This window comes from Schistocerca serialis, chromosome 12 (assembly GCF_023864345.2).
Source record: "Schistocerca serialis cubense isolate TAMUIC-IGC-003099 chromosome 12, iqSchSeri2.2, whole genome shotgun sequence".
NCBI classification, from domain to species: Eukaryota; Metazoa; Arthropoda; class Insecta; order Orthoptera; family Acrididae; genus Schistocerca; species Schistocerca serialis.
The window spans coordinates 38,695,970-38,710,040 of NC_064649.1; the positions used below are offsets into that span (position 1 = coordinate 38,695,970).

Sequence of the window (14,071 nt, forward strand, 5' to 3'; positions counted from 1 at the left end):
TAGTACATAGTTCTGGCAATACCGGTCATGACCTTCTTCTTCTGTGCAGATGCACACATATTCACCGAACTCTAACGGGACTTGGTAAGAATGTCTTCCACGAGTAATGAGTGCATTGGGGTGGGACGCTACGAACGGCCGGGGTGGCCGAGCGGTTCTAGGCGCTACGGTCTGGAACCGCGCGATCGCTACGATCGCAGGTTAGAATCCTGCCTCGGGCATGTATGTGTGTGATGTCCTTAGGTTAGTTCGGTTTAAGTAGTTCTAAGTACTAGGGGACTGATGACCACAGCAGTTAAGCTCCATAGTGCTCAGAGCCATTTGAACCATTTGGGACGCTACGAATGTAGTGAGTGGACGTACAAGGTGAGAATGTGGGTCACGTGGGAGGCGTGTGCGAGATAGTCCCTACAGTCACGCTATCCTCTGTGCCCTAGGTGGCACACGTTTTCACCTGTCCCCGTTGATATCTGTCAGCAGCTGAAGGTATTAATACAACTCTAATTTCGTTCTAGACGGCTGCAGCTCATATCCATATAGTACTATCTAATCCCTTCTCAACCAGTGCATTGCTTTCATGCCCTTTGACTCTTGTAAGTGCCGTCTGATTTCTTTGAAAGTTGTAAATAATCTTTCGCTCCCTGTACTTTACTCCTTATTCCTTCAGAAATTTAAAGAGTATATTCCATTGCCAAAATCTTTTTCGAAATCTGCAAATGCTGTAAATGTAGGTTTGACTTTTCCTTAACCTACCTTGTAAGGTAAGTCATAGGGTCAGTATTGCGTCGTGTGCTCCTAAATTTCTCCGGAACCAACACTGATATTCCTTGATGTCGACTTCTACCACTTTTTCCATTCTTGTGTAAATAATTCGTGTCAGTATCGTGCAACCATACTTGTTAAACTGGTAGTGTGGTAATACTGACACATGTCAGTACCCTCTTTTTTTAGAATTGGGATTATTACTGTCTTCTCGAAGTCTGAGGGTATTTCGCCTTTCTCATACAACTTGCACACCAGAAGCAATAGTTTAGTCACGGCTGGCTCTTCCAAAGATAAGAGCAGTTCTGAGTGAATGACATCTGCTCCAGAGGCCTTGTTTCGGCTCAGGTCGTTCAGTGCCCTGTCAAATTCTTGGGCAACTATGATATCTCCCACCTCAACATGCCGCCACAGTATTACTCAAAACGAAAGTACAGCACTATCTAGAGCGATAGACAGCCTAAATAAAAGAGGCTGGCGCCGACGGAGCCCTTGCTGACCCAAGTCGGTTGTCTCCACTGCGCAGTCAGCCTTACGACTGGTTTGGTGTCCGCTGCAGACGAACCAAGCTGCGTGGCACCTAACTGAACACAGGACTCTTGAAGACAGGCTGGAATGTAAGGCGGTGGCACCCAGTGGTCGGAACCATCAGGGCTGGCTGACGTGTCGTACCCTCTCCCCCTTGTCACACCTCACCCCGCTTGGCAGACGGCTATGCTTCAAGCGTTCATTGCAGATAGTATCGACTGTGGTCGAAATTCGACCAACTGAGTCAGTGGACATAATGTGTGTTAAGAAATGTCATCTTTCTTAAAGTGTTACAGTCCAAGTAAAACTGAAATTTTAGCCTCAGAACTGACCCTTAGCAAATGCTGCTTTATAGCTACGAGTATTCTTGAGAAAGTTCATTGATTTCTCTTCAGTTGTTTCGGCGTATGAAGTGAGTGAGTCCTTGGTACAGTGCGTTGAAAAATAAATTTTGTATTAACGGCGGAAAATTAACTTGCGGCAATGCAACGTGAATGCCGTGATATCGAGTAAAGTAATGTCAGGTGCGAAATGATTTGCATTACAAAGTGGGGACTGTAAATTCACGAGATTGCAATTATAGCTCTCAAAATTATTTCGTGTTACGTTCAGTGCATATTTAAGTATATCTTCTAAAACAACAATAGGCGTCCACATTATTCCTGTTACTTTATCTACGCAAAAATTGTGTCCCTTTAGCTCTTTCAGTCCGACCCGTTCATGGTCTTCTTCGAGGGATAGCCTGAAACAGACACAGTTTCCGCGTGACAAGAGGAGTCGCAGCTATCCAGAATACAGAAACTGAAAATGAAGAACACTTCAGACTTTGTGGTGACAGCGCCAAACGAACACAAGGCAAATTCTGTGTGCCCTTAGACGAAAGTAAGGGAAAAAAAGACGCTAAGAAACAACTTCTGTAGCCTCCGACGGTTTCGTTACTAAATTTCGCTTCCCCACTGCTGGCAGCATCAACGAAGTAGCAGCTGCGGCATTGTAGCTGCCCGTTATGCGTGTGTTACCGCAAATGAACCATCTGCAACATTACAACATAGACGTCCCTAGAATGCGATTTCACGAAGCAATACAGCCCTGATCGGTACACAGGACAGAAGTTGTCAGCACTTCACTTGTCGATGTTCACGTATTGGAGATTTAAGTACATGATAGAGACGGTATCATCAGACTTACGAATATAGAGACAGCTACGTCCTTTCACGCTTCTTAACGGCTGCGTACAGACATAATTTTGTCTTTGTGCACATCTATAGCAAAATGCATTACGAACTGTATAAGTTTCTTTGGCATCCATGTGTAATTCATATTAAAAATCGGTACTTCAGTTTCCTTTTTCACGTATTAATATTATGAAAACCGATTAATACACTGACAATCGAGCGATCATAATCAGCCAAAACCGGGACTAAATCAATAATCAATAACTAAACCACAACTGACAAGGGTAATGCCCCATACACAGCCAACAGATTCGGCTCATATTTGGCAGGCCCCTTGTGTACAACCCAAAATGGAAGACTCTAAGATATTTTGTCTCAATACCCCACCGTTTCTGAGAAAACCTCTACAAAGTTCATGACGCGCTATCGACTCAAAATTGGCAGGATCGATTGGTAATTCAAAACAACATTTTTCAACATCTTATAGGGGTGCCACGAACGCATATTTTCGTAGAAGTCTAGAAAGGAAACTTTCCAGACTACCGCTTGTGTACAAGACAAAAACATTTAAAAGTAAAAGCAAAAAACGGCGCACCACGAAGGAATTATACGAATGGGATTGAAATCGGACTCCAGACGCGTCTTCGCTGGTCAACGGGGCTCATTTCGAAGCGGGACTCATCACTGAAGACAACTACGCCACAGTCAGTGAGACTCCAGACCGAAGACCTGTCTGGAGACGCCTTGGACAGCGGTGTGATTCCAACCTGATTGTCGCCCGCCACATAGCCCGACTGCCAGGGACAGCATTTGGAAGCAGGACTTCTTTGATTGTCATCCGCAGCATCCTTATATCACAGCGGTACGCCTACGATATTCCACTCCTCGTTTTGTTGTCCTTCATGGCAAGCCATCCTGAGCTTACATTTCAGCAAAATAATGCCGGCCCACAACGGCACAAGATTCTACCCTTTGCCTTCGTGCTTGCCAAATCCTACCTTTTCCACAAAGGTCGCCGGGTCTCTCCCTAACTGAGAACGTTTGGAGCATTATGAGCAAGATACTCCAACCAGATCGGGATTTTGGCGATCTAAAGCTTCAATTGGATATAATTAAGCCCTGTATCCCTCAGGAGGACATCCAACACCTTTATAAATCAATATGGCTAAGCAGGGATGGCTAGAGGACAAATGTAAGGATGTAGAGGCTTATCTCACTAGGGCTAAGATAGATACTGCCTACAGGAAAATTAAAGAGACTTTTCGAGAAAAGAGAACGCTTTGTATGAATATGAAGAGCTCAGTTGGAAAGCCAGTTCTAAGCAAAGAAGGGAAAGCAGAAAGGTGGAAGGAGTATATAGAGGGTCTGTACAAGGGCGATGTTAGGGCGATGTTCTTGAGGACAGTATTATAGAAATGGAAGAGGATGTGGATGAAGATGAAATGGGAGCCAGCCCTGACAAAACTCTACCATCTTGTGAGCAAGATGCATGAGACAGGTGAAATACAATCAGACTACAAGAAGAATATAATAATTCCCAAAGATAGCAAGCGTTGACAGGTCTGAAAATTACCGAACTATCAGTTTAATAAGTCACGGCTGCAAAACACTAACACGAATTCTTTACAGACAAATGGAAAAACTAGTAGAAGCTGACCTCGGGGAAGATCACTTTGCATTCCGTAGAAATGTTGGAACACGTGAGAAAATATTGACCCTACTACTTATCTTACAAGATAGATTAAGGAAAGGCAAACCTACGTTTCTACCGTTTGTAGACTTACAGAAACTGTTGACAATGTTGACTGGAATACTCTCTTTCAAGTTATGAAAGTGGCAGGGGTCAAATATAGGGAGCGATAGACTGTTTACAATTTGTACAGGAACCAGATGGCAGTTATAAGAGTTGAGGGACATGAAAGGTAAGCAGTGGTTGGGAAGGGAGTGAGACAGGGTTGTAGTCTATCCCCGATGTTATTCAATCTGTATATTTAGCAAGCAGTAAGAGAAACAAAAGAAAAATTCGGGGTAGGAATTAAGATCCACAGAGAAGGTTTGTCGATGACATTGTAATTCTGTCAGAGACGCAAAGGACCTGGAAGAGCAGTTGCCGGCCGCGGTGGCCGAGCGGTTCTAGGCGCTTCAGTCCGGAACCACGCGAGTGCTACGGTCGCAGGTTCGAACCCTGTCTCGGGCATGGATGTGTGTGATGTCCTTAGGTTAGTTAGGTTTAAGTAGTTCTAAGTTCTAGGGGACTGATGACCTCAGATGTTAAGTCCCTTAGTGCTCAGAGCGATTTGAACTATTTGAGCAGCAGTTGAACGGAATGGACAGTGTCTCGAAAGGAGGATATAAAGTGAACATCAACAAAAGCAAAACGAGGATAATGGAATGTAGTCAAATAGTGAATTAGATTAGGAAATGAGACACTTAAAGTAGTAGATGAGTTTTGTTATTTGGGGAGCAAAATAACTGATTATTTTCGAAGTAGAGAGGATATAAAATGTAAACTGCAATGGCAAGGAAAGCGTTTCTGAAGAAGAGAAGTTTGTTAACATCGAGTATTGATTTAAGTGTCAGGAAGTCGTTTCTGAAAGTATTTCTATGGAGTGTAGCCATGAATGGAAGTGAAACATGGACGATAAACAGTTTAGACAGGAAGACAATAGGAGCTTTCGAAATGTGGTGCTACAGAAGAATGCCGAAGATAAGATGAGTAGGTCACGTAACTAATGAGGAGGTACTGAATGGAAATGGGGAGAAGAGAAATTTGTGGCACAAATTGACTAGAAGAACGGATCGGTTGGTAGGACATGTTTTGAGGCGTCAAGGGATCACCAATTTAGTATTATAGGGCGGCGTGGAGGGTAAAAATCGTAGAAGGAGACCAAGAGGTGAATAAACTAATCAGACTCAGAAGGATGTATTTTGCAGTAGGTACTTGGAGATGAAGAAACTTGCACAGGATAAAGTAGCAAGGAGAGCTGCATCAAACCAGCCTCTGGACTGAACACCACAACAACAACACAACGTTAAGTTGTCTTTAGTTACTAAAAAAGTTTCAGCTCGACTTCATTTAAACTTTACTGGCTAGAATTTTTAGAATGGGACCATCAGTGGAACATAACCTCTGAACTACATCTTTAAGAGGTCTTGTACTGATTGTTATTTACATCAAAGTCTTGAAACTTGTTATAGCTCTATTATTTAATGGGTTTCATCAGGTGCTTTAATCAGAACTTTTTATCATTAATATAAATGACGCTTAATCTACTACAAATGTGGACATTTTGTTCCAAATTTAGTTCTCAGTTAATTACTCGAAAACTATTAGATATAGCTGGATGGGGTCCCATAGTTAATGTTTTTACATCGAACTGAAGCTTCATATCAATTTTTTCCTTTCTAGCTCTATTATTTAGTGCCATTTATTTTTTCTTAAAACGATGTATTTAGGAAAAGATATTCATCTGTTCACTTTGAGATTTGACAATTTAAACATTAATATACTGAAGCATATGTTGACTAAGTTTGGAACCGCTTCTTTAATATTTAATTTCATTCTTAAATTACGGGGCAATACTTTGTAAACTACGTACAGGCGCGTTATGATGAAGTGGTGCTAGTAGCAGTGAGCTGTGGTAAGGCCCCGTGTACTCTCTCGTCTCCGTATCTCTCAAATGATACAGCGCTTGTTTCGCCATATTGTTCTGTGGATTTTTGAGTTGTGTGAAAGTGAAAAATGAAAGGATTAATTGGTTTCAGGAAACAAGTGGTGCTCGACAGTACAGTGCATTAATACCTCTCCCCCTCATTACGGTCTTGGTTGAGATAATGGCAAACGTGGCAGAAAAAACTTGAGACCAAAAGGTGAAAATAATGGTGTTCACGGATGGCTTGATGATCTGGGGAAACAGGGAGGAGGAGATACAAGAATAGCTGGATGCCAGGGTAGAATGGAATGAACTATGAGGAGTAACAGTCCAATGAAGTATTTTGAGCTCCTATCAGATGTACAGATTTGTTTGAGGCATTGCGTTTTCAGGGTGAAGGAAAAGTTCATTTGCATTTTTTTGGCAACAAACAGGCTGAAGTCGTTTCTTCAATTTCCTGAGGGTAGCACAATATACTTCCGACTTGATCGTTACATCATGAAGGAGGACATGAAACACTATACCGCCTTCAGAGTCCCAGAAGGCCGTCGCCACGACCTTATCGGCTGAGGGTGCAGCTCTGAAATTTTTCTGCAGAGGAGAGATGGTGTGGTGCCACTCCATGGATGGCCGTTCAGCATCCAATTCGAAGTCATGAAGCCATGTTTCACTGCCTGTGACGATGTTCGACAAAAGATTGTGACGATCAGACTCGTACTGCGCAAGCAATTCCGCAAAGATGGTTCTTCGTTGCTCTTTGTGACCATCCATTAGGCGGCGAGGAACACAGAGGTCACACACAACTGATTACCCAGATTGCTGGACGAGTGTGTCAGAACTGCCAACAGAGATATCCAGCTGAGCAGCGAGGTGTTTGATTGCGACTTGTCGGTCACCTCGAATGAGAGTGTCCTCACATTCCAACATTGAAGGAATCATGCGGCTGGCCGGCACGAAGGGAATTGTACAGGTTTCCTCGACCTTGTTACGATGATGACAGACGCCTGGCCCAACGATTCACCGTGCTTTTGTGCACTGCCAGGTCGCTATAGACATTCTCCAAGCTCCTACGAATACTTGCGATGCTCTGGTTTTCTGCCAAAAGAAACACAGTGACAGCTCTCTGGCTGAAACGCACCTCCGTTGCAGACGCCATTCGAAGGCTACGTATGGCGCCATCACCTGTCCTACCCCCATGAAACTATATAGTCTGAAGCGAGAATATTTCACGATGTCCCACAATAAATTCCACATTTTGTCAACCGCAATTGGCGAGAACAAAATGTGTTGTATTATGGTTATCACTGTTAGGATTCAACCGCAATTCTTATGCATATATTTTAACAACGCCTTTCAAGAGACAATGCTCTCATCATCAGGTTGAAAAGTCTATGTCATGAAATTAAACTGACTAAAAAGACAAAATACCATCACAAATATTTGGGAAGTCCATAGAGTAAAACAGAATTAAAAGTATATTGGACTGTGGGTCTTCGTCTTACATTGAAGTTGTTGACACAAGTCAATGGCCGTCCCATAGCTACCAGATATGCTGTCGCACTGCGCCGGCTCGGGAGCTGTTGTGGACTGACGTGCCTAGGTATTGTGGCGTGGTTACAGTCCCCTTAATAGCATAGAAGACAACGTAGAAATATTGCATGTAGAAAAGAAAGGGAGGAAACTTGATTTACTAGAGGAATTCGAGAAAGCCATCCATGAAAAGAAACGAAGCAATATTCGAAATGCACAAGATAATTTTAAAGAAATTAGATTTTTTAGCGGGTTTTTAGAATTATTTTAGGGCAGGTATGCGACTTTAAACTTGTAGCAGGTCAATGACGGAGTTGCGAGAGGCTAACGATGGCAGACCAATGCAATAAGGAAATCAGGCGCCCAATAGCATAGCGTTACCGTCAAGCACACGGGTGTAACCACGCCACAACACCTAGGCACGTCAGTCCACAACAGCTCCCGAGCTGGCACAGTGCGACAGCATACTTGGTAGCTATGGGACGGCCATCGACTTGTGTCAACAACTTCAATGTAAGACGAGGACCCACAGTCCAATATACATTTAATTCTGATTTACTCTATGGACTTCCCAAATATTTGTGATGGTATTTTGTCTTTTTAGTCCGTTTAATTTCATGACATAGACTTTACAACCTGATGATGAGAGCACTGTCTCTTGAAAGGCGTTGTTAAAATATATGCATAAGAACCGCGGTTGAATGCTAACAGTGATAACCAGTATAACGACAACTGCTACCTCGACTCCATAATGGATTATAGTAAAAAGTGTTGTATTATATACTGAATGCCCCTCGTAGGAAGAAAGATGGACTATGAAACTTCCTGGCAGATTAAAACTGTGCCGGACCGAGACTCGAACTCGGGACCTTTGCCTTTCGCGGGCAAGTGCTCTACCAACTGAGCTACCCAAGCACGACTCACGCCCCGTCCTCACAGCTTTACTTCTGCCAGTACCTCGTCTCCTACCTTCCAAACTCTACAGAAGCTCTCCTGCGAACCTTGCAGAACTAGCATTCCTGAAAGAAAGGATATTGCGGAGACATGGCTTAGCCACAGCCTGGGGGATGTTCCCAGAATGAGATTTTCCCTCTGCAGCGGAGTGTGCGCTGATATGAAACTTTCAGGCAGATTAAAACTGTGTGCTGGACCGAGACTCGAACTCGGGACCTTTGCCTTTCGCGGGCAAGTGCTCTACCAACTGAGTCTCGCTCCGACACACAGTTTTAATCTGCCTGGAAGTTTCATATCAGCGCACACTCCGCTGCAGAGTGAAAATCTCATTCTGGAAAGATGGACTAACTTGCGGAATAAGGATTGGAAGTGGGCAATTGTAAATTGAATGTAATAAATGATACAAAAACTTAGAGGCCCTATATTCATTTTGAAACAGGCAATATTACTATGTCAAAGGCCATGCCACAGTGGTAAGACCGGTTCCCGTTGGATCACCGAAATTAAGCGCTGTCGGGCTTGGTTAGCACTCGGATGGGTGAACGTCTGGGTCTGCCGAAATCTGTTGGTAAGCAGGATGCAATCAGCTCTTGTGAGGCCAGTTGAGAAGCTACTTAACTGAGAAGTTGAGGCTTCTGTCACCAAAGCTGACAACGACCGGGAGAACGGTGTGCTGACCACATGCCCCTCCATATTCGCATCCAATGGCACCTGTTGCTGAGGATGACCCGGCGTTCGGTCGGTGCGGTAGGGCCTTAGGAGGCCTGATCGGACGGAGTTAGTTAGTATTGCTATAAAAATGGTTCAAATGGCTCTGAGCATTATGGGACTTAACTGCTGTGGTCATCAGTCCCCTAGAACTTAGAACTACTTAAACCTAACTAACCTAAGGGCATCACACACATCCATGCCCGAGACAGGATTCTAACCTGCGACCGTAGCGTTGGCGCGGTTCCAGACTGTAGCGCCTAGAACCGCTCGGCCATCCCGGTCGGCAGTATTGCTATAGCATTTTGAATTCTTGTATCGAATGTGTGTGCGTTGCAGGTTCGCGTGCCAGTAGGAGAACAATACCCACCTCCAGGATATTCTCGAGATGCGGCACCCTACGGAGGAGGGTGGGGCAGCCGTAGGGGTGGTGACGGTGGCGGGGGCGGCGGGGGCCGCTGGCCCACCCTTCGAGACGACGCGGAGTGGGACGACGCAGGTTGGTTCTCTGCGGCGGCGGTGCGGCGCGCCTTCATCCGCAAGGTGTACTCCGTGCTGTCTCTCCAGCTGGCCCTCACCGTGGGCATCATCGCCCTCTTCGTGTTCGAGTGAGTGCCCACCAGCGCCACCTGCACAGTTAAGCCGCCCTCACACGTGGCCAGCTACCTAACGCTTACATGCAACTGTGCGAGTTTTGTTACGTCACTTCCTGTTCTGCCTCGTGTTGAGGAGCCATTTCGTCACGATCACAAATTAAATTCTACTATATTTCTTCAGCGTGACATAATACATAATCTAGAACCAATAAGAAATAAGAAAAGTTGAACTTTCGAGACACCATATTGTATTTGTCGTTTTCAGCTGAAACCCATATTTGGTAAGTTTTGTATTATAAGTTACAGCCTATGAATACATGCAGTTTCTAAGCATCAGTACACTGAGGAGCTCCGAAAATGAGTCGTTATTGGTACTATATGTTGTATATTGGTTGTATATGTTGTATATTGGTACTATACGTTGTAGTAAAAAAAATGAAATGAGCTTATGGCATTGATGGCCGGGAGGCCCCATCCGGGGAAGTTCGTCCGCCGAGTGTGAGTCTTATTTCAGTCGACGCCACTGGGCGACTCGCGTGCCGGTGATGAGGATCAAATGATTATGAGGGCAACACAACAGCCAGTCCACGAGCACAGATAATCTCCAACCCGGCCGGGAATCGAACCCGGGCTCGCTGCATGGGAGGCATACACGTTGCCATCCAGCTAAGCAGATGGACGTTGTAATAAAATGATGGGAAACGTCATATTAACAGTTAAGAAATTTTCGAATTATAAATCACGTGTCGTGAAAGTATGCTGTTTTAAGGTTACGGCACACTGAAGATTCGTCAAAAATACGTCTTTCTTGATGGTATTCATGATAATTAAATGCAAGTTAATTACGCATTAAGTAAAGCAGTGATCAGCCCGAAGATAGTTCTGAATGACACAGTGCTTTCTAGGCATGGCTCTATTGGAGGTGTTATGGCTTTGTATCGACTTACGTAATCAATTATATAGGGACTTACAGTTTCACATAGATTTCGAGCCTCTGTGCAACTCGGTATTTCTCACATCAAATGACATCGCTAGTGGTGAAAGAAGTTATATGTAAGTGGTAAATATCTCAGGACTCGCCAGGGATCGAAACCGAGACCTTAACATCAATAGCGCGGCACTTCACGACTCTTTTTCCTTTGATCTCATTTTGTTCGTTATTGATGACTATATTTTTGTTCGGGACGGACGTCCCATGAAGCTGGTTCAAGTTCATCGTTGATCCGTTCACTCTTTTTTTTTATTACAGAGGACAGCTAACCCTCTGGCCGAACACGCTGAGCTACCGTGCTGGTGACCGCTTAGTTAGCAAGCCACAGAAAATTATCGTCGTTTAAATCCTTCAGGAAATCGTAATATAAAATACGAGTGTATTTCCTGTAGAAGTTCAGCGCAGCGCATTTGGTTGAGCCGCCAAGTTACGACACAGTGTCCATTGGGTTTGGATCTTACTGTAGCCTAATCTTTTTATCCTTCGTGTTTTCTAAGATGTTGAGGAACTTACTAAATTAATAGAAATATTTTCAGTAATATTCGATGTTATGTAAATCCTAGGAATCCGCTCCAGCGCTGCATGGGCATTGCTAAGTAACTATGGCCTGACAGCTAGTCTGTAAAATGCAGTGAGGAGCGAGATAATTCACGACACTGTCGACCAGAGTTACGTCATACCTTGCTTTCGGGAGGAGTTTCCAAAGAACGAGTTAAGGCCTGAAGTTCTCGAGTCGTAGTAACTCTACCCTCACCACCTTTATTGGATTTTGAGACCGCTTAGTCCTGTGTTTTAGTCATTCCAGTATACTTAGGAAGACTCGACCGTTTTCTAAGCATTTTTATTTGTAAACAAAATTAAATCAAAATGTAGAAAATAGGCACCCAAATCGTAAATAAACTCGTTTTTTCTAGCCAATAAGCCAAACATAAATAAAAAGTATCGATGGAACCAGAACAAAGCGAAATCAGTAAATTCGTATGTCCTAGCAAAGTAAATTCAATATGGTTTTGTGTTTGTAAAGAAGAGATTGTGGCGTTTAATAATGTTACTGACCTAAACTTTCCAAAATAGTTCTCTCACTGAGGTACAAAAATAACAGCGCTATCTGTTGGTTCTTTGGTAAATTATGCCGCGATGATCACGTCACTGAGGTGAACACGAGAACTACTAACTTTAAATATAACTTTAAATCACGATATCTTTTTTTTGTCATCCGATATTGATGAAATAAAGTCTGTATATTGTCACAAGTCACAGTCAGGTTACTTGTGAAAACCACACGAAAATTCATCTAGCAGTTTCGAAGATTAGCTTGATCAGACAGGCAAACAGACGGAGACAGTTTAAAAAACAGTCTTAATGTATTCTCATCTGTAATCTAGTTTTTTGCAAATATTTTCAATATACAGACACGGTGACTTAGCAGTTTTATTACTAATATAGGCAAGTGTGCTCTATCTCAGAAGTGAGTTTATCTGATTACGTTAAGTTTTATAAGCTGGTGTGGTAACTGGACTGGACATGGACCTTTCCTTTTTGTCTTCTAACGTGTTTATCGATATTGAAGCTTTTAGTCATGTATGGCAGAGACAGAACAACGTGACTAGGATGTGCAAAAGATACAAAATGTCCGTTTTAATGCAGTTAATATAGGAATTTTACACTGAAGAGCCACCGAAATTGGTACACCTGCTTAATATCGTTTAGGGCCCCCACGGGCACCCAGAAGTGCCGCAACACGACATGGCATGGACTCGACTAATGTCTGAAGTAGTGCTGGACGTAACTGACACCATGAATCCTGCAGGGCTGTCCATAAATCCGAGGGGGCGAGGGGCTGGAGATCTCTTCTGAACAGCACGTCGAAATGCATCACAGATATAGCTCCGTAATGTTCATGTCTGGGGAATATGGTGGCCAGCGGAAGTGTTTAAATTCAGAATAGTGTTCCTGGAGGCACTCTGTAGCAATTCTGGACGTGTGGGGTGTCGGATTGTTCTGCTGGAATTGCCCAAGTCCGTCGGAATGCACAATGGACACGGATGGATGTAGATGATCAGACAGAATTCTTAGTACATGTCATCTGTCAGAGTCGTATTTAGAAGTATCAGGGGTCCCACATCACTCCAACTGTACACGTCCCACACCATTACAGAACCTCCAGCAGCTTGAACAGTCCCCTGCTGACATGCAGGGTCCATGGATTCATGAGCTTGTCTCCATACCCTTAAGCGTCCATTCGCACGATACAATTTGAAACGGGACTCGTCCGTCCAGGCAACATGTTTCTGGTCATCAACAGCCCAATGTCGGTGCTGACGGGCTCGGGTGAGGTGTAAATCTTTCTGTCATGCAGTGATCAAAGGTACACGAGTGGGCCTTCGGCTCCGAAAGCCCATATCAATGATGTTTCGTTGAATGAAACTTCCTGGCAGATTAAAACTGTGTGCCCGACCGAGACTCGAACTCGGGACCTTTGCCTTTCGCGGGCAAGTGCTCTACCATCTGAGCTACCGAAGCACGACTCACGCCCGGTCCTCACAGATTTACTTCTGCCAGTATCTCGTCTCCTACCTTCCAAACTGAAGTAGCTCAGATGGTAGAGCACTTGCCCGCGAAAGGCAAAGGTCCCGAGTTTGAGTCTCGGTCGGGCACACAGTTTTAATCTGCCAGGAAGTTTCATATCAGCGCACACTCCGCTGCAGAGTGAAAATCTCATTCTGGTTTCGTTGAATGGTTCGCACACTGACACTTCTCGATGGCCCAGCATTCAAATCTGCAGAAATTTGCGGAAGGGCGACACTTCTATCACGTTGAACGATTCTCTTCAGGCGTCTTTGGTCCTGTTCTTGCAGGATCTTTTTCCGGCCGCAGCGATGTTGGAGATTTGATGTTTTACCGGATTCCTGATATTCACGGTACACTCGTGAAAGGGTCGTTCGGGAAAGTCTCCATTTCATCGCCACCTCGGATGTGCTGTGTCCTATCGCTCGTGCGCTGGCTATAACACCACGTTGAAACTTACTCAAATGCTGATAACCTGTCACAGTAACCGATCTAACAACTGCGACAGATACTTGTTGTCTTACATAGGCGTTGCCGACCGCAGAGCCGTATTTCTGCCCATTTACATATATCGGTATTTGAATACGCATGCCTATGTCAGTTTCT

The 14,071-nt window shown here is 44.1% G+C and overlaps 1 protein-coding gene across 1 annotated transcript in view; it reads left to right on the forward strand.

The window, feature by feature from the left end:
- Nucleotides 1-14,071, forward strand: part of LOC126428403 (protein lifeguard 3-like) — a 98,389-nt gene that overhangs the window by 26,394 nt on the left and 57,924 nt on the right. Inside the window, exons 3-4 of the mRNA XM_050090324.1 lie at nt 9,650-9,918; nt 11,193-11,210. Of these exons, the coding sequence (XP_049946281.1) occupies nt 9,650-9,918; nt 11,193-11,210 (287 nt within the window). The remainder of the gene's footprint in view (nt 1-9,649; nt 9,919-11,192; nt 11,211-14,071) is intronic.